General features: G+C 46.4%; 1 protein-coding gene across 1 annotated transcript in view; it reads right to left on the bottom strand.

The window, feature by feature from the left end:
* Positions 1-9,835: 9,835 nt before the first annotated feature.
* Positions 9,836-20,907, bottom strand: part of SCEL (sciellin) — an 80,891-nt gene continuing 69,819 nt past the window's right edge. The window contains exons 20-22 of the mRNA XM_060235231.1: positions 18,891-18,999; positions 11,227-11,329; positions 9,836-10,249 (exon numbers count right to left, since the gene is read on the bottom strand). Coding sequence (XP_060091214.1) covers positions 10,233-10,249; positions 11,227-11,329; positions 18,891-18,999 — 229 coding nt within the window. The 3' untranslated portion in view covers positions 9,836-10,232. The remainder of the gene's footprint in view (positions 10,250-11,226; positions 11,330-18,890; positions 19,000-20,907) is intronic.

Below are 20,907 nucleotides of genomic sequence, written 5' to 3'. Positions count from 1 at the left end.
GGACTCCTCTAAGGCGGGCGGCGAATTCTTCAGGCGAGGCTGCAGCGATCAGCACATCATCAAAGAATGGAGTGACTCCGGGAAGGCCTTTTAAAAGAGAGTCCATGAGTTCCTGGAACAACCCCGGAGCCACACTCACGCCAAATTGCAACCGCTTTACTCTAAAGGCCCCCCGGTGGGTCACAATTGTTTGGGCGTTGGCCGTGGCCTCATCCACCGGCAGCTGTTGGTAAGCTTGGGCCAAGTCCAACTTGCCAAAAATTTTTGCGCCGGCTAGGGTGGCTAAAACGTGGCTGACGATGGGCACAGGGTATGTGTGGGCCTGAAGAGCCTTGTTGAGGGTGCACTTATAGTCTGCACAAATCCGCACTTCCCCATTGGGCTTGACTGGAGTCATGATGGGCGTTTCCCAGGCTGCGTGGGTGACAGGCTCTAGTATTCCCTGTGCAATCAGTTTATCCAGTTCCTCCTCAATTTTAGGCTTGAGCACGAATGGAACTCGCCGCGCTTTAAGCCTAATAGGCCGCACTGTGGGGTCGAGGTGTAGTGTAACCGGGGGACCCGTGTAGCAGCCCAAGGTGCCATCGAAAACGGCCGGGAACTCTTCGCAAACCTTGTTAAAGTCCACTCCGACAGTCTTATTGACCCCCCTGATCTCTATTCCCAGGGGCTTGAACCAGTCGAGACCCAAAAGGTTTGTAAGGTGGTTCTTGACCACTAGCACTTGTAGCTGGCCCTTGAACCCCTTGTATTCGACTGGGACCGGGCCCACTCCCAAGATAGGCACCTTATTCTTCTGGAAGTCCACTAAGGTAAACCCCGGGTCCCTGAGACGAGGCCTCAGCCTGGTGGGGATTTTAAAAAATGTCTCTGCCGCAATAATAGATGATGCTGACCCAGAGTCCACCTCCATTTGGCAGGGCACCCCCCCGATCTCTACATTGACCCGGATTTTGGAGGGCCTGACTGGCGAGGGTAGGTACTGTACCGGGTATTGGTGGGCGTGGAGAGCGTCGGTCTCGAAGTCTGGCTGGCTTTCGGAGTGCGCAGATCTTTGCGGGACGCGTGCTCGGGATGTGGATCTGCAGGCGCAGGCGATGTGGCCTTCCTTGCTGCAGAGTCGACAGGTGGCATTCCGGAATCGGCAGGTCTTTCGCTCGTGCTGGCCCCCGCAGCTTGCACATGCAGGTGGTGTCTTGTGTCTCATGCCCTGTGGGGTATGGGTGGTCTTCCTTCCTGCTGAACGATAGCCGGTTTGTAGAGCTTTGTCCTTGTCTGAGTCCTCTGTAGATGGTTCAGGGTTGATCTGGTGTGCCGCAGCCTGTCTTGTCAGCCGTGGCCCTGCTGATCTGCCCTTCTCCCAGCTGGTGGCCACATCGATTGCCTTTGTTAGGTCGCACTCGGAGAGGGACAGGAGTTTCTGTACTAGTTTTTCGTCCCTCAAGCCCCATACAAACTGGTCGAGAAGGGCTTCGTTGAGGTCTGCGAAACTGCATCGGCTTGCCACCCGGCGCAGGCTTGTCAAGAACGCCATCGTGGTTTCGCTTGCCTTCTGTGTCCTTTGTCGGAAGTCCCAGTGCCGGGTGAGCTTGGTTGGCTGGGGCTGGAAATACTTCTCCAGAGCGCTGATGATGTCGTCCACCGGCGTCTCTGAGAGCTTCCTGGGTTGGAGAAGAGCCCTGGCTAAGTCCACGGTCTCCGTGCCACACGTACTGATAAGCAGAGCTCTCTGCATGGTAGTCTCTGTAATCTTCCGGAAGGTCAGGTATGACTGGAAGCCTTCGACCCACGAGTCCCACAGCTCGGGGCGATCGATGCTAAAGGGCTGCAGGAGGTTGGCTGGAGCCTCCATTCTTGGCAGCGTGTCTGGGCGGCTTGCGAGATGGGGTGTGCGCAGAGCGGAGGTGGGGACCCAGATGGCTTGGATTTAGCCACCTTTCCGTGTTCCTGGTTCTGTTGCTGGTTCTTACTGGCATCCCATCCTCGTCGCCAGTGTAAAGTACTGGGGTCGGCGCAGTAAGAGACCAGAGTCGGAGAGTGATTTCAGCAAGCTTTACTTCAGGAACACCAACACAAACTGACTTCTATTCAAACCTCCCGCTCCTTTTATACAATTCTTGCCCCCTTCTGATTGGACCTTAACTATGTACATGGATTGGCTATTTACAGAGGCCTAAGGGCCTATCAGGGTACAGTATGAGCCTAGATGTTGATTGGCTACTTATGTTTCAATCCTTCCCCTGATTGGGCACGCTTAGGCCTTCTCTGGAACCCTGGTGTGGAGTACAAGCTTGGCTTGTTCAGCTTCCCTCCAAAAGTAACAGTTCCCTCCAAAAGTAACAGTTCTCCATTTGAACCTAGGACACAACACATCCATACAGGGCTGGCCTGGGGATTTTGGGAACCATATGCTAGAGGGCCCAATCCACCCCCTGTGAATTTAGGGGGAGTCTCCTGCATTGTGCAGGGGGTTGGACTAGATGACTCTGTAGGTCCCTTCCAACTCTATGATTCTAGGAAGGCAGGAAGACAAGCAGATTATGAGAAGGAGGGCAGGAAGGGTTGGATCAGTTCTTGTGGCCCTTTCTTACATGCCCAGGGAAGTGCTGATCACCACTAGGGGGTCAGGAAGAAATTTTTCTACAGGCCAGTTTGGCCAGGGATCCTGGAAGGTTTTTTTGCTATCTTCTGGGCATGGAACACAGGTCACTGAGAATACTCAGCGGGGGAGGTATTTGTGAGTTTCCTGCATTTTGCTGGAGGTTGGACTAGATGACTTTGGAGACCCCTTCCAACTTTATGATTCTATGATTCTAATTTGCAGATGTAATCAATATAGATGGGGCAGGGGTAATGATTAGCCACAAAGATTTATTAACAGCAATCGACTGAAGAAGAAGAAGGAGAGTGCAGATTTATACCCCGCCCTTCTCTCTGTATCAGAGACTCAAAGCGGCTTACAATCTCCCATATCTTCTCCCCCCACAACAGACAGCTTGTGAGGTGGGTGGGGCCTTTCAAAGACAACTCCTAGGAGGGCTGATGCAAGGCCATTCCAGCAGGTGCAAGTGGAGGAGTGGGGAATCAAACCTGGTTCTCCCAGATAAGAGTCCGCATACTTATCCACTACACCGAACTGGCTCTCTTTGACTGAGACTGTAAAAAACAATTCCATAGTTTACTGAGTGAAAAATGAAAGATACTTTGCATTTGTCTTCTCCCTTCACCACCCCACAGATTCCCGGCTGGCCAAGGGGCAGGCTGCCTGGCCCATTTCTCTCCCAGCTGGTTTCTTCCCTTTCGACAGCGTGCCCTCGCCTTGTAAAATGAAGTGCGTTCATTGTGTGCTTGGAAAAATGGATTTGATGAGTCACAGATATCCCTATAATTTATGGCAGCAGCCCCCCTTCCAGGCAGTGTTTGTTCCAAATTAATGCATTATTGAAGATGGGCCCTTTCAATAAAACAGCTGCCAGCAAACTGTTCCTTTGGATGCGCCTGCGAAGCACCCATCAAACAGAAACAAAACATGTGACTCTAGCAAGAAAAAAAGTCACGTCAGCTTTGAAATGTTAATTTTTTTAGGATGAAGGGAGTCAGTATCGTATCGCTGCCCCATCCTTTTATGTGCTACATTCCCAAATCTATAAAACGCCTTCCTTCTTTCCTGCCTCATTCTTTCAGTAACTTATAATGAGAGCGATAAAACGAATGCCACAATTACCACAGCTGCTCAGCACTGGTCCTTATTGTTGATGCCTCGCTGTTTTCTTGGGAAAGTTATAACCTCATTACAGTACAGATGGTTCTGAATCAAACCTACCCAACAGATGCCCTGAACATAGACTTAACGTTGAACAAGCTGGAAGAAGAAGACTGCAGATTTATATCCTGCCCTCCACTCCGAATCTCAGACTCAGAGTGGCTTACAATCGCCTTTATCTCCTTCCCCCACAACAGACACCTTGTGAGGTAGGTGGGGCTGAGAGGGCTCTCATAGCAGCTGCCCTTTCAAGGACAACTCTGCGAGAGCTCTGGCTGACCCAATGCCATTCCAGCAGCTGCAAGTGGAGGAGTGGGGAATCAAACCTGGTTCTCCCAGGTAAGAGTCCGCACGCTTAACCACTACATCAAACTGGAGAATCGAGGGAGCTTGTTTTTTTCTCTGGAGAACCTCCTGAAACCTTCAGATCAAAAACATTCTCCAAAATCTACATTCCCCAACGGTTATGAAATAAGTAATTAAATAAGTTTTCATCTGAGGGACGGCAGGATTAATGGTGAGGGAGTGGAGGGAAAGAACAAAGCAAGGAACGGTGAAGTTTACAGTAGAGAGACAACCCGGTATTTCTGGATGCCAGAGTCCACTGGAGGCTTCAGTAACCTGTTTGTGGCCTGTCTGGGATGGCAAAAATGGGTGGGGAGTCATATGACTGCCAGGTGAGGAATCACTTCCTATGCAGGGAGAGAAATCAAGTTCCTTAAAGTCGCTACAGGCCCCTTCTCCGATATTTTCAAGGTAAAATGATTTTTTTTAAAAAACAATATTTTAAGAGGACCTGTTGTGTTTTTTTTTAAATCAACATGGTATATAAGACCTAACTGGGGTTGCCAGATCCAGGTTGGGAAACTCCTTGAGATTTGCCTAGGCTTGCCAAGTCCCCTGCGGCTGCCAACAGGGGACTTGTGCGTGCGTGGTGTGATGACATCACCCAGAAGTGAGGTATTGCACCAGGCACATTATGCAGGATGCTCTAGGAATTTGGTGGAAATTCTATGGTTTTGTGTGGGGACGCTCTAGTGATTAGGGGGGAAACCTTATAGTACCATAGAGGTCCCCCCAAAAAATTGCTAGAGCGTCCCCGCACAAAACCATAGAGTTTCCAGCGAATTTCTAGAGCATCCTGAGTGACATGCCCGGTGTGATATGTCACTTCCAGATGACATCATTGTGCCCTGTGGCGACAGGCTCTTTGGGCGGGGGGGGAGATCTACCCTTCAAAGCCTCCATTTTCTCCAAAGGAACTGACCTCTGTAGTCTAAAGAGGAGCTGTAATTCCAGGGGATCCCCAGGTCCCACCTGGGGGCTGGCATCCCTAGACTAAACATAGTGTGCTGGGACAACCATATTTGCTTATTCGTGAGTGGGGAAGTATGAATAAAGTTGAGGATCAAAATCAGGCTGGGAAAGTGAGCATCTGTGGTAATGGAATAACAGGGAGTTAAAGGAGCATGGGGTACTCTTTCAGCTAAGTAGACATGTTAACGCGACGACCTAGCAACTGTGATCCACGACCTAGCAACTGTGATCCACGCAACGGTCACCTCAAGATTAGACTACTGCAATGCCCTCTACATGGGGCTGACCTTGTGTCGAACGCGGAGACTTCAGGTAGTGCAGAATGCAGCGGCCAGGCTGTTGGTGGGACTACCTAGATGGGAACACGTGCGGCCTGTGCTGCGGGATCTGCATTGGCTACCGGTCGTCTACCGTGTTCGCTATAAGGTGCTGGTTATCACCTTTAAAGCCCTATATGGTCGAGGACCTGCCTACCTTAGGGACCGCCTCTCCCCATATATCCCCAGGAGAGCGTTGAGATCGAGCTCCCAAAACCTCCTACAAATCCCTGGGCCAAGAGAGGCCAGACTGAAGATAACTCGGGAGCAAGCCTTTTCATTAATGGCCCCTCGTTGGTGGAACCAACTTCCAGGGGAGGTGCGAGCCCTGCGGGACCTGAACCAGTTCCGCAGGGCTTGCAAAACCTCTCTTTTTCAGCTCGCATTTGAATTAGGACCAGACCAAACTGATTAAATTATTGCAACTTTAGCCATCTTATGTATAATTGAAACTGATGTATGATACGATGTAACTGGGATTGATAGAATTTATAGCACCTATTTTTATCTATTTTTAATTAATTTATGTAACTGTACCATATTTAAAGTATTGTTTATCTATTTTAACTAAATCATGGCGCGCCATGTCTGTGAGCCGCCCTGAGCCCGCCTTTTGGCGGGGGAGGGCGGGATATAAGAATAAAATTTGATTTGATTTGATTTAACAACCTTATGTTTAGTTATGGCCTTTGGTCACCCTTTGACCATTGCAAATAGATTTCAGTCATAATTACTCAATTGCTGCTATTGAATGTAGACTGATAGTATACTTCAGTAATGCAGGCTGTAGAACTAGTAAGAGTCCCGTGGCGCAGAGTGGTAAAGCTGCAGGCTGCAGTCGGAGCCCTCTGCTCACGACCTGAGTTCGATCTCCAGTAGAAGCTGGGTTTTCAGGTAGCCGTCTTGAGGTTGACTCAGCCTTCCATTCTTCCGAGGTCAGTAAAATGAGTACCCAGCTTGCTGGGTGGGGGGGAAGTGTAGATGACTGGGGAAGGCAGTGGCAAACCACCCCGTAAAAAGTCTGCCATGAAAACGTTGTGATGTGACATCACCCCAGAGTCAAAAACAACTGGTGCTTGCACAGGGAACTACCTTTTTAGAACTAGTAAGACAAACTATACGAACTTCTACAGAATTATCATATGATTTGAAATACAGGGATCCCTGAAAAGATGGGGAAGAAAACCCTGACTCCATTCCAATTTCATTAATCCAAAGATTTATTTGTTGGACTTATATCCCGCCCTCCCCACCGAAGCAGGCTCAGGGCGGCTACATATCTATACGTATTCAAATAGACATTTTACTTAGCTACTGGATGGAATGTCTCATCTGTTTTTGGCTGAATGACCGCTACAGTCAGGCCTCATTTTGGGCTGGAGCTCACAAGAGCAGAGCTCTGGAACCTCTAAATTTTATTGTGCTTTTTCTTTCTTACCCTCCCCCCCACCGCCAAATACTTGCTTCTGGGCTCCATTGTTCAAACCCCCTGGGAGAATTTTGCTGAACTCGTAAGATTTGACAAACTTTCTAATATTTCCCCCCAACAACAAAAAAAGGGAAAATAACCAAAACATCTAAAGTGGATAGATGGAAATCATCATTCCACTGTGGCCACATAGGAGAAAGTGATTTTAAAAGTATGATGGGAGTAAGGTTTGATTATGACAATCATAATTCAAGAAGCATTTTAAAGTAGATGCTGAGCGGATAGAATTGAGTCCGCCTTCCGGTGACGTCAGGGGTGCGTGGCATATGCAAATGAGTTATGCAAATGAGTCACACTAATGAGCTCCAGCATCTCTTTTTCTACAAAAGGAATCCTGACTACAATCAAACACTATTGCTGGAAAGGTGAATACAAATGGTATTTCATCGTTCCACAGGAAATGGAACACTTTGGTGTGTCGTACCAGCGAGTGAACAGATCCAGTTCAGTGGAGAACTTCAGAAGGGAAAAAGGTCATGAGAATCCCTGCAAGGCCGCTGTGCCCAGCAGGTTCTGATACATGCTTGGTGGGCTGCATTCACTTTGGCGGATCTCGCCATTCCCATAACTTCAGTGAGTCTCCTGCTAAAACACAGTCTTGCTGATTCTGAACATTTTGGTATACATTTGTGGACTGTTATTTCTATGGCTGGCGTGTGGGAGGAGGCCATGCAGGTGGCTGCCTAGGCCTTGGTGCCCCCTCCCAATATGAGAGCCGGCCCTGCTTGGTTTCTCAGCAGGGAGCTTTGAAGAGGAGCCCGCTGGGCAAATGGAGCCATCTGGCCCGCTCGGCTTTCTTGCACTGCGGGAAGGTTGAGTGGGTGGAGGGTGTTTATATGGCAGGCTCCTCAAGAGGAGCCCGCTGCTCAAATGGGGCCATCGAGCCCCGCTCGGCTTCCCCACGCCACGGGAAGGTCAAGCTGGGGGAGGGTGTTTGCATGGCCTTCCAGCACCGCGGGAAAGTTGAGTAGGGGCAGCATTGTGCAAACAGGTCCCGCATTTGGGCAGGTGCTTGGGGCCCTCCCCCATTGGAGGGTGGGGGGCGGGGCCTTGCTGGGGGAGGCAAAAGCCCCAGCGCCGGCCCTGATTATTTCATGCTGTACACCAGACATCGTTTTGTTCATTTATTATATTTATATCTTGCAGCTACATCTTGCACACGAAAAAGAAAATATAACATACAAACTATTTAACTTGTTTTTCCTCCTAGGAACTCCCATGTAAACACTGATTAGCAGGCCATTATTTGCACGCTTTTAATTTTCATCTCCTTTTAAAAAGGGGGGGCTTACCCTTCCACTGTCATACTTGGTCGGTTCTTTCTTAACATGATCCAGGAAAGGTAAAAATCAACAGATGATGTTACCGAATTAAGAAATCAGGCGACATAGTGGACAGCCACATTTCTTCAGTGTTACTCATTAACAGTGCCATCCTAAGCAGAGTTAGATCCTTCTAAAGTCACTGTCTTCAAGAGAAGGGTATAACTTTGTTAGAATTGGCACTGTAGGCCAGTGAAATATTATTCTACATAAGACAGGAGTCCAGGGACACTTAAAGAGTAACAACATATATTCCACCATAAGCTTTTGTGAGTCACTTCTTCAGAACCAGGGCTGACCCTGCCACTAGGTGAACTAGGTGACTGCCTAGGGCACCAGCCTTTTGGGGGTGAAAAATTGGGTATCCCCCATGTGACTTGGTGACGTTAACAATGCGGGGGGGGGGGGGGGGCGCCAGACAGTCTAGGACCAGTCATGTCAACCATGGGTCCATGTACATATCTGGCTATCTGAGCTCTGGCTCACAAAAAGCTTCTGTTGGGGAAAAAAAGGTGTGTTGCTCTTTGAAGGCACCACTGGACTGCTGTTTTATGTTCTTGCTCCAGTCTGACACAACAACCCCTCTAGAATTATTGTATGTTTTTTAAGCCCTCTGATTATTTGCAAAGAGCTATGCTACACAATGCATCAAACTGCTATTTTAGTCTCTTACATTTTTTATTTTATCTTTTACACATTTCCTTTTAATATATTTCTCTATGCTAAGGAAAATTTTCTGGGTTTTTTAAATGGTGCCAAGCTTTTTGCGTAGAGTTAAAGAAAGGGGAAAACATGTGGTGAGGTTTATGATTACAACAATGGCAAAATGGTGAAGTCTCAAAAATGTGTAATACGCATTAGAAGTAGCAGGACCCCCACTTTTGGAATATTTGTCACTAGCCATTGCCCTGATCTAACATGGCTTCTCTTATGTTCTTCTATCGAAACCTCCACATAGCTGACAACTCCCAACGCATACCATTCAACCACGCTTGGCTCCCTCTATTGGTTACCTCATATTCACCACTGTTTCCATCTCCTCCATGGCACTGCCCCACCCATAGCTTCATCCAAGATCACCAGGGGTGGGATTCTAGCAGGAGCTCCTTTGCATATTAGGCCATGCACCCCTGATGTAACCAATCCTCCAAGAACTTACAAGGCTCTTTTTTGTAAGCTCTTGGAGGACTGGCTTAGGTGGGGAGGGGGTGGCCTAATATGCAAAGGAGCTCCTGCTAGAATTCCAGCCCTGATGACCACAATTCATTACTAGCAATCCTCCACCTTATGACCCTGCAAACTGTGCTGTCAGAGCCACTGTTTCCTCTCCCACACCTCCTGCTTCTTCAGGGAGGTGGGGGACAGGAGGCTGTGTTAAGGGGCTGAGAGAGACAGTATGAATAGAGGAGGGATGTTTGTGGATGCACATGAATATTACATTCTTCATTTTATGAGCAGAGCAATTGCCTGAAAATCAGGGCTCGCCCATCCCTTTAAATAAGGTGAGGTGTCATCTCAGGGACCTCATTTTAAACACCATATAAATGTTAGCTGACTTAAAAAGTTAATTGAAGCAACAAACATGATCCACTGAGAATTTCAATGCAATGGAGTTTTCTAATATTGAGCTGACTGCACAGGAGGTGATAGCATGCTGTCTGTTGTATCAGATCTGCAATGGTTCATTCACACAAGACAGTCATCGTGTAGGTATGGACTATACATGAAAGAACAGAAAACAGAATACACGTTCTTCAGAGCTTAATCAGGTATCTTCATACAATATACTCGAGACATCCTCTTCTTGTGGCTACTGCAGACCTCTTCTTACCAAGGGCCACCATATATCATTTCTTCTCTTTCAGAATCTGGGTATAGTTTCAGTTTCTTCTTCTCTACAACTGACTACAGTTTGTAATTGCTTGTAGGAAACAGCAGTTATCCCTCCCCGAAAGTATATGCTTTCCAAAGATAAATGTGCATAGCTAATCATATGAGATCACACCTAAGCCAGTAAGTCAAAATTAGTTGATCCACGATGCTGTAAGGAAGGAAAAGAGAAATGAGATCAATGTGAACATCTTTGTAACTTCCCAAAGTTAAAAAAAAGGAATGGTATCTAATTTGTGCGTCCCCCTGGCGTGACTTTGTCCATGGGGTTGCAAAGAGTCGGACTCGACTGTGTGACTGAACAATAACAAAAAATCTTCTGAATGTTCAGCGGGGAGGGCGGGATATAAATCTGAGAAAGAAAGAAAGAAAGAAAGAAAGAAAGAAAGAAAGAAAGAAAGAAAGAAAGAAAGAAAGAAAGAAAGAAAGAAAGAAAGAAAGAAAGACAGGAAGGAAGGAAGGAAGGAAGGAAGGAAGGAAGGAAGGAAGGAAGGAAGGAAGGAAGGAAGGAAGGAAGGTTGCAAATTTACATACATGCAGGATTATACCAGTTGACAATAATTTAGATGCAACCAGGGGCAGACTTTTTATGGGGTGGTTTGCCATTCCCTTCCCCAGTCATCTACAGTTTCACCCTAGCAAGCTGGGTACTCATTTTACCGACCTCGGAAGGATGGAAGGCTGAGTCAACCTGGAGCCAGCTACCTGAACCAGCTTCTGCTGGGATTGAACTCAGGTCATGAGTAGAGGGCTCCGACTGCAGTACTGCAGCTTTACCACTCTGCGCCATGGGGTTCTTACACATACACACACGCACAATCACACAGACACACACAGACACACACACAGACACACACACACATATATATATATAATATTAAAGCAATCAATACTAACAGGAGAGAAGAGAGCCCTGACACAGTAAATAGTGACAGATTGTGCATGTGTTTATTTCCAGACATTTATGACTGCCAGTCAACATTCACCCACCAGGTTTGGTATTAGCATGAACAAAAACCAGGTGGCAGGATATCAGAGGCTTCTTGCTCTTGTGATTGGTTGTTTCATTCTCCTACTTACTAACATCTTAACATACAAGAATGCCTCTTTCCCCTCTGCGGAATTTACCTTTCACTTTAGAATAGCAGGGCTCGCAGTGCACTGTGTTCTTGTAAATCCAAATACTGTCTCCTGCCTTCAGGTTTTCCAGAGGGCCTTTGCAGACTTCACACTTGAAACACACAGAGAGTTAAACCACAGACCTTTAGTTATAAAAGCCAGTAGCGGAGAACATGCCCAATATATGAGCATCTTTAATACAAGATTTTGAAATGCACAAAAAATGGAAATCTCACAAGAATTTTGGTACAACAGAACTAGAGCTGTCAAATTCAGTCCTGTATGAATATATATTTTTCTTTATCACTGGGCTTTCATCATTCCCAAATTCTTTCTTACCCACTGTATTTTTACTGTGTTCCATCATATCATGATTCTAGGGTAAGGGCATGTAATATTACTGAAGCAGTACCCTTGCAGCATTAAGGTCCTTCTTCAGAAATCTTTTTTTCTGCCCAGGGGTGTCAAACTCATTTGTTATGAGGGCCGAAGCTAACATAAATGAGACCTTGTTGGGCCGGGCCATGTGTGTCAGAAAATGTAATGCCAGGTAGTAGATATGTAAACTTTATAAAGGACATGGACAAGCACAATTAAAGATTTTAAAAAAAATTAAAACAAAAGATTAGCATTCTTGCAATATTTTGTTTATTTAACAGTTTCTGATAACTGACACCTCTTGCTCTAAATTATTGCATCAAAATCTGGAGACAATGTCTGTGCTGTAGCCATCTCGAGTAGGCTGTTCAGGTGTGCATTTGTTAAGCTGCAAACCTACTTTTGATTTATTGACATTCATTACAGAAATCTCATGGTCAATGCTTTGAGCCTAGGACCCAGGGGGAAACAAGAAATGGCTGGGCATTGTGAGCTTTTGTACATGTTGCTTCATGTGCTGGTCATAAGTACATAAGTTGCTTCATGGCTTAGCTCTTGTAGCTCCTGTGCTTTTGAGCAAGTCTGGCAAAGCAAGCTGTGATGCAGAAGGAAGAAAGAGAGAGAAAAGGAAGAAGACAACAGCCAGTTTCTCATGGGCCTGATAGAAGCCCTCTGGGGGCCTGATCTGGCCCTTGGGCCGCATGTTTTGATACCGATGGTTTACATCATGGTTCAGTTATAACTTGGAAAAACCTGATGATGGGAAGTGCTACCTCTTATCATGACATCTTCCCCTGATCCCTTGAGCTAATTTTCTTAATATCATAGTGCAACTGTTTAATTAAAATGGAAATTAAGTGGACAAACAAATAAGCATTTTTCAGTGTGGGATGGGGTGGGGCCCAGGCAGAGTCCAGCACATGGAACATACCTGATTCCAGGGCTTTTTTTTTAACAGGAACATGCAGGAACGCAATTCTGGCTGGCTTGGTTTCAGGGGTGTGGCCTAATATGCAAATGAGTCCCTGCTGGGCTTTTCCCACAAAAAGCCCTGTGTGAAATGATGGTGTGGGGTGTGGCCTAATATGCAAATGAGTTCCTGCTGGGCTTTTTCTGCAAAAAAAGCCCTGCCTGATTCTATACCACTGCTGAAACTAAATGTGAACTGGAAGGATCAATATGATGAACAGTGCATTTTTTGAAAGAGCAATAGACCACCCAAAGGGAGGACAAGTAGGACTAACAGCTGAGCTTGGGTATGACTATAAATTCAGCAGGTTCATCAGGATAACTATCTAGTACAACTGTGTCAGAGGTACAAAGTTTGAATCCAGTGGCACCCTTAAGACCAACTAAGTTTTATTCAAGCTATAAGCTTTTGTGTGCAAGGTATAAAACTTTGTTGGTCTTAAAGGTGTCACTGGACTCAAACTTTGTTCTACTGCTTCGGACTAACATGGCTATCCACCTGAACCTGTGTCAGAGGTAAACAGAGATTCATCCAGTTGCATTCCAAAGTTGTCTTCTACTGCAGTGGTTCCTAACCTTTTTGGCACCGGGGACCGGTTTCGTGGAATACAATTTTTCCATGGATACCATCTTTGATGGAGACCTCGAAGAGGTGGAGTATTTTTCAATACAAGCCAATAGCTTTATGTTCTACTGGGGCACACCTTCCCTGATGAATTTAACAGAGTGGATTACTTAGGCTCGAAATTAAAGGGGGCTGCCAAGAGATGGTACGTAAGCCTGTACAAGACCAGGAGTCCTGAACCAGACATGGTAACGGCGTTCCTACGAGCCCTACTGATGCAGTATGAAGATCTGTTGCAAGAGACCCGAACACTGACCACCCTGAGGGACCTACAACAGGGGCCCAAAGCTGTGAGAGAGTATGCAGTCAAATTCCGAGCCAACATGGCCAAGGTGCGAGGGTGGAATGAGCAGATGAAGATAGAGCAGTTCCAGAGGGGCCTGAATGCCAGCATACTGGATCGAGCCCTCCAACAGGCTCGCCCTACCACACTGGTGGGGTGGGTGCAACTGGCGGGTGAGGTAGAAACTAACATGAAGAGAGTGGCTCTCCAGCATCAACAGGAGCAAGGGGGTAAGGGGGGTGTCAAGCTCGACTGATTCTGACCAAAGACTGTTGGGTTCCTGGCCTGTCAAAACCAGGCCTGGGTAAAATCATGATGAACCAAATGCTGCTAGTTTATTACTCTGTAGTCTCCCCCCCCTTCCCTTTATGGCTGGTAACTGTTGAGAACAAAGTAATCGGCGCCTTCCCAGAGAGCCTCCTGTGGGAGGAAGATTCGCATAAGAATACAAGGCCAACAGGCTTGATAACTGCCCTGGGAATGTATCTTTGTAGTTATGTGTGAATGTTCTCCTGCTCCCCCCACCCTGTAGGAATCTCTTTGAAGTGTATCTTAAAACTCCTGTATCAATGTATTGGTTTCATTCCTCTCAAGCCAACGGCTTGAGCCAAAGTAACAGTCTATCAATAAATGTAGTCTTAGTATCAACTTTGACTCGTCATTGAATCCGTCTACTTGACAGGGGGACGTGAGTCTCGGCCGGGGGCAAAAGCAGAAGGGTGGAAAGCAAGTCAGTCTGGGGGAACAACTAAACCTGCCACCCCTAGACGTTGCTTTCGGTGCGGTGACCCCAACCATATGACAGCCAACTGCCCCAAGCGGCCTCGAGGCCCCCCCACTCCAAAAACCAGCGCACTCAAGGTGAAAAAGGAGGAGGGGAGAGCGAAAGAACCCACCAAGGGCAGCTCGGCATCCACAACCCCACAGGAGGCAGAAATCATCATTGTTGACGAGCTGGGAGAAGACGCCTGGGAAGATGAGTTGGTGGGAAATGAGGGCAACCTGCACTGAGAGGTGACGAGCAGCAGGTCGTGGAATTAATGGCACCGCTGAAGGTGAGAATTACTGGGACATTGTTTTTCATCTCACTGACTTTACTAAATTCTAGCCTCAAATATTTTAAACATGCCCGAGCACTACTAGATTCTGGGTGTACCAGAGACATAATCACACCCAAACTAGTAGAAGCTCTTGGACTCCCTACGAGTCCACCCCCCACCCCATACAATTTGAGCAAATGGATGGGACAGTGATGAAGGGGGAACCCTGTATGGAGCAAACCCAAGGAATGCCAATGGGAATAGAAGACCACTGGGATACAGAAATTTTTGTTGTGGCCCCTTCTTTGTCATTTGACATTGTCCTGGGAGTAGGATGGTTGACCAAACATGAACCCAACATAAAATGGGTTCATAGACTTTAGAGATGGGAGATGTGAGTCCCACCAATGGAACATGGAGTGGGGTCCGGAACCACCACCCCCCCAAATGAAAAAACTATGCCTCACTATAGAAGAGGTGAAATCAATTCCCCATGAGTACAGAGACTTAAAACAAATATTTAGTGAAGAAGAAGCGAATGAGCTCCCCCCCCCCCCCATCGAGATACGGACTGTGCTATAGAATTAATTCCAGGGCAGAGCCTCCTGAGCTAAACTATACTCCATGGGGTGGGCTGAAAAAGCAGAACTTCGCAAGTTTCTAGACAAGAACTTAAAGCGGGGGGTTCATCAGACCAGCTACGGTCCCCCATGCTGCCCCCGTGCTGTTTAGGAAGAAGAAAGCCGGAGGGCTCAGGTTATGTATGGATTTTAGGGGGATCAATGTGATTTCAACCTTGAATGCGTACCCCATACCCCTAATAAAGGAATTATTAAGCTCCGTGTCAGAGGGAAAGATTTTCACCAAGCTGGATCTAAGAGACGTTTACTTCCGAGTACGCATAAAAGAGGGAGATGAATAGAAGATGGCGTTTAACACGCTGATGGGACAATTTGAATACTTAGTCATGCCACTCGGGTTACAAGGGGCCCCGGGAGTTTTCATGAACTTTATAAATGAGGTCCTGCGAAAACATTTGTACCGAGGGGTAGTGGTGTACTTGGATGATATAATTATTTATTCAAACGACCTTCCCTCCCATGTGAAATTAGTGAGGGAAGTCTTAGCAACTCTCTATGAAAATCAACTGTATGCAAAACTATCCAAATGTGAATTCCATGACCGAATTGGATTACTTAGGTTACAGAGTGTCCGGGAGGGGTTTGGCAGTGAACCCCATCAAAATACAAGCAGTACTAGATTGGGAACCCCTGAGGACACGTAAACAGCTCCAATCCTTCATCAGATTCGCAAATTTTTATTGTAATTTTATACAAGGGTTTTACACAAGGTCCCCTTGACAGACCTTCTCAAAACGAAGGGGAAAAGTCCAGAGGCCAAGCGGCCAGGAGCAAAATTAAATTGGACAGAAAATTGTCAGGAAGCCTTCAACAAATTAAAAAGGTTATTCACCAGCGAACCTATCCTGATTCACCTCAATGAATTAAAACCCTTCGTGGTCCAATGTGACGCCAGCGATTTCGCTGTGGGAGCAATTTTCATGCAACCAGACGAGAGGGGGTCCCTAAAACCGTGCGCCTACATCTCTAAAAAATTCTCTCACGATCAGAGGAATTGGTCAGTGTGGGACAGAGAGGCTTTTGCTCTAAAGTTCGCACTAAAGACATGGCGATCTTGGCTAGAAGGGGCGAGGGTCCTGTTTGAAATATGGACAGACCATAAGAATCTGGAAGCCGTTACTGGTCATAGGAAACTGACTGAGAAACAGATCCAGTGGGTGGGATTCTTTGCTAAATTCAATTTTAAACTGAAGCACATCCCAGGATCTAAGATTTTTCTTGCCGATGCATTATCCAGACTCCCCTAGCATAACAGCCAAAGGGAGGAGTTGATCAATTCACTCATCTCCCCCAGCCAATTAGGGGGAGTGCAAGCAAAGCGCAAAAAACTAGAAGAGAAATGGGGGGGGGGGAGAAAGACTGATTACTGAAGTGGAAAAGGAAGGAGATGCAATACCTGAGAGGATAAAGAAAGGGGAGGGGGGTTTCTGCTACAAGGACAGTAAACTTTACGTACCAGAGAGCCTCTGAAAAGAGGTGCTCCAATTGTGTCATGAAAGCAAGCTATCTGGGCACTTTGGATATGTAAAAACCCTGCATCTAGTGAATAGACAATTTTGGTGGCCATTTATGAAAAAAGACATCTCTAATTATGTTGCTTCGTGCCCAATATGCTTGATGACTAAGAGAAGGGGGGGAGCCTCCAGAGTTGTTACAACCACTGGAAACAGCAACCAGACCGTGGTTGATAGTCTCATTGGACTTTATCATAGAGCTTCCCCACTCGCAGGGGAAGACCGTATTTCTTGTAGTAGTGGACACCTTCTCTAAGCAAGCTCACTTCATTCCATGCTCCCAAATACCCACGGCTAAAAGACTAGCTCAACTATTCTTCCAACATGTGGTGAAACTACATTCGTTCCCGGATAAGTTAATTAGTGACAGAGGAGTCTAGTTCGTTGCCAACTTCTGGGGGGATTTTTGTAAATTAACCGGGATTGAGCTCTGTGTATCACCCCCAGATGGACGGACAGACGGAAAGAGTGAATGTGCTGCTGGAACAATACTTAAGATGCTTTGTGAACTATCAGCAATCAAACAGGGCAGAGTTACTTCCATTTACAGAATATGGATATAATAACAGCATACATAGCTCCACTAAATCATTCCCCTTTCTAGTAGTGAATGGTTATGAAGGGAAACCTTATCCACAACTACCGGCGGGAACAATGCCTGAAATACCCTCAACTTTTGAGCAATGGTGGGGAAAGTTGGAGAAGGCTTGGAACAACATCCAAGAAAATTTGGAATTGGCTAAGGAGAACTACAAAAAGCATTATGATAAGGATCATTCACCCGCTTTAAAGTGGGGGATACAGTGTTCCTATCTACCAAGAACTTGCCTCTTCCACAAACTTCTAAAAAACTGGCATATAAGTTTTTGAGACCATTCCTTATTAAACATGTGATCAATAAAGTGACTGTAGAACTTGAATTACCCAAACTGTTTAGTAAGATACATCCCATCTTTCATTGCAGTTTATTTCGAAGGGATCCTGGAGCCACGTCTTGGCGTCCCCAACCCAAAGCTCCCAAACCTATTCTGGTGGGGGACCAGAATCACCATGAAGTAAAAGAAATCTTATATGCTAAACTGAAGCGGGGTGTACTGTATTTTCTGATTAGATGGAAACATTTCTCAACAGCCCACGATGAGTGGGTAATTAGCTCAAATGTGAGAGTGCCAGTGCTGATTAAACAATTCTATGCTAAATATCCTTCAAAACCGCAGAGAAGGGCTTGGGGGGGGCAGTATGTCAAGTGCACTTATTTATGTAACATGGTTGTTTCGTAGACATAGAGCAGGTCACCAGCTCTCTACTGCACCCCCCTTATATACAACCATTGGGCAAGTAATAAATCCATCTGGCCCAAGGATGTTTATGGTACAGCCTGGCTGGTACCACTTTCAAGTCGCCTCTCCCACAGGTTCACACAGACAACTCTTATCTTCTGCTAGAGAAGTGTGAGAAAGGGAGATGTTTTTAATAGCCTAAATTCCTTAGTAATAAAAAAGATAGTATTAAGCAACCTTTGAACTTGTGACTCAAGCATGCATCTGTAATGTAACCTTTGAAGATATCCTATATAGCAACTGTGTAACCCTGTATAAGTCATTACTCCCAAGGCTTGTGTCCTTGGTACAGCTTCTGAATTTCTAACAATAAAACAGCTTTGATTTAAAACAAAAGACTGCTTATTGAGAAATATCGGCGCTTGACAGAGACTGGGGTCAGGCTCAGAAGGAGAGCTGGAAAGCTGGGCTCGGAGGAGAGCACACGCCAATGTGCCATCCTGCCACTTGCAGCTTCCCAGGTCTGTGACCCAGAAAGCTGACAGCATCATGCCTGTGCGGCCCGGTTGCTAACAGGCCATGGACTGGTACCGGTTCACGACCTGGGGGTTGGGGACCCTTGTTCTATTGCATCAAACCACTAGTTCCTCTAGACAAGCACCTCCGATTAGCAAGGTCTCAGCAGAATCTATTTCCCAGTCTTGCTACTTGGACTCCTTGAACTGAAGACACCAAGTTTTGAACCCAGAAGCTGATACATATGAAACACAGGCACTGTACGTCCTTCCTCATTAGCTAGTCAACTGAGTATAATACCTGTAAGCCCAGATAATGCCACATTTTCCTGTGCTAGATTGAGAACCGAAGTACGTGCTAACAATCCATGAACTTGATAATGCTCAGCCAGAAATATATTATAGCAGTGGATGAAAACCCTTCCTACCCGGAAGCAAGTTGCATGACAGCTGATCTGCAAGGCATCCAGAACCATCTTCGTGTCTGTGCCCAGGGGCTTCCGGCAGAATGTGCACATGTCTTTTTCAATAACAGTCCTGTGTAAGAACAGAATTTATTCAGCACATTACACAGAAAGAACAGAATCATTTGGGGCTCTAGGGTTGCCAGACCCCCACTGGGGGGGGTTGGAGAACCCCTGCTGTTGCCCACCCCCAACTGGTCCAAAAGGTGACATGATGATATCACCTGGAAATGACATCATCATGCCGCTAACATTGCACAGCAACATTCTAATTTTGGGGCAAAACTCTATGGTAAAATCAGCTACAAACCATAGAGTTTCACCCCAAAACTAGAGTATCACACCTGACTTTGGTGACATGATGATGTCACTTCCAGGGTAGAACCTGGCAACCATAGGTTCCACTGAACAAGGAGGATACTGCTATTCCCACCCAACTTTTCACTTTCTTATGCCACACATTGCTCTGCCTGCAAAGACGAGGCTTGCGAGAACACTTGGCTACGGAATCATCCGAATGCACAAGGCACAATTCCTGTTGAAGTTCTCTTGAAGAAGTCCCATTGGGATGAATGGGATCCAGCATTACTGGTTCCTGCTTAGCCTCCATTCATTTCCACACAATATGGGCAGGAGAACTTCCAGGTAGAGTAGGGCCAATCCCTGTTGAAGTTCTCTTGAAGAAGTCCCATTGGGATGAATGGGATCCAGCATTACTGGCTCCTGCTTAGCCCTCATTCATTTCCACATAACATGGGCAAGAGAACTTCCAGGTAGAGCACAGCCAAAGTGCAGACCAACACGGTGTCTCAGTTTCTAGATCAGAGGGTAAATGTTTCGTTATGCTGTTGGAGAAATTATCACTTTGAAAGGTGGTTGCTAATCTTGTAGACAGTAAAGAGCCAAAAGAGTGATTTAGGGCTTTAGGTCCGGTTCACAGCATGTTGTATGCTACTGTATTTTAGCCAGCGTTGGGATGATCTTACAATGGCTGGATTCTGGAATTTGCTTCCAGCAGAGGTCTACCTGGCTTTTGAAAAATTCCTTTGCAAGTGGGTTCTAGCTGAGTTTGTTTTTAACAGGTCTTTTTTTTACTGTTACAGTTTAGATTTGCATATTTAGCCTCCAATGACCTTCCTTCCTTCCCCTTCCCTCCCTTCCTCAAATATCTGGCATTCATGTCTTTCCACCTCTCCCTCCCTACTCCTCCCCATTTATTTGCTTTCTTTCAATGTTTCCTTCCTCCTTGCCTCCCTCCCTTGTATGAATGAGCTGCCTTGTGAACTCAGAAAAGTTGAGTGTTAGAGATATAATTTTTTTAAACAAACCTAAGCAATGGTGCTACATTTTTCATTCTTGAGCAGGGCTTTTTTTGTAGCAGGAACTCCTTTGGATATTAGGCTACACCCTTCTGATGTAAACAATCCTCCAAGAGCTTACAGGGCTCTTCTTACAGGGCCTACTATAAGCTCTTGAAGGATTGACCGCATGGGGGGGTAGGCAGGGAGATGTAGCCTAATATGCAGGCCTCGGATTCAACGGGAGCTCACAGGAGCAGAGCTCCTGAACCTTTCTGAGAGTTCCACCTCCTCCTTCCCACCTTGTCCATTAAATAGCAGGCGTAGCTGCATAACAATCCCTGGATAAGCTCCACCACCTATTTTTCAACAAAACGACCTCTGCTAATATGCAGAGGAGTTCCTGCTACAAAAAAAGCCCTGTTCTAGAGGGTGTGCCTTGTTCACAGAGAAACAACCTGCAGAGCTGCTCCTATCTCTCACCCTTATGTCAAGAAACTGGAGGACAGGTGCTGGGTTGCATGGAAGGAGGAGTGCATAGCTTGCAAACATAGACTTATAGGCGGAGTGAACCTGAGTGGCCTCACAAAGCCCCCAGAGAACCCTTTCCTCCCTTTCCACCTTAGAAGCAGGTCTAGCTAAAGTGCCAATACACACATGTGCATTCACACAGGTTGCCTACA

Source organism: Heteronotia binoei, chromosome 3 (genome assembly GCF_032191835.1).
Source record: "Heteronotia binoei isolate CCM8104 ecotype False Entrance Well chromosome 3, APGP_CSIRO_Hbin_v1, whole genome shotgun sequence".
Lineage (NCBI taxonomy): Eukaryota > Metazoa > Chordata > Lepidosauria > Squamata > Gekkonidae > Heteronotia > Heteronotia binoei.
This window is presented reverse-complemented; position numbering and strand designations above follow the sequence as displayed.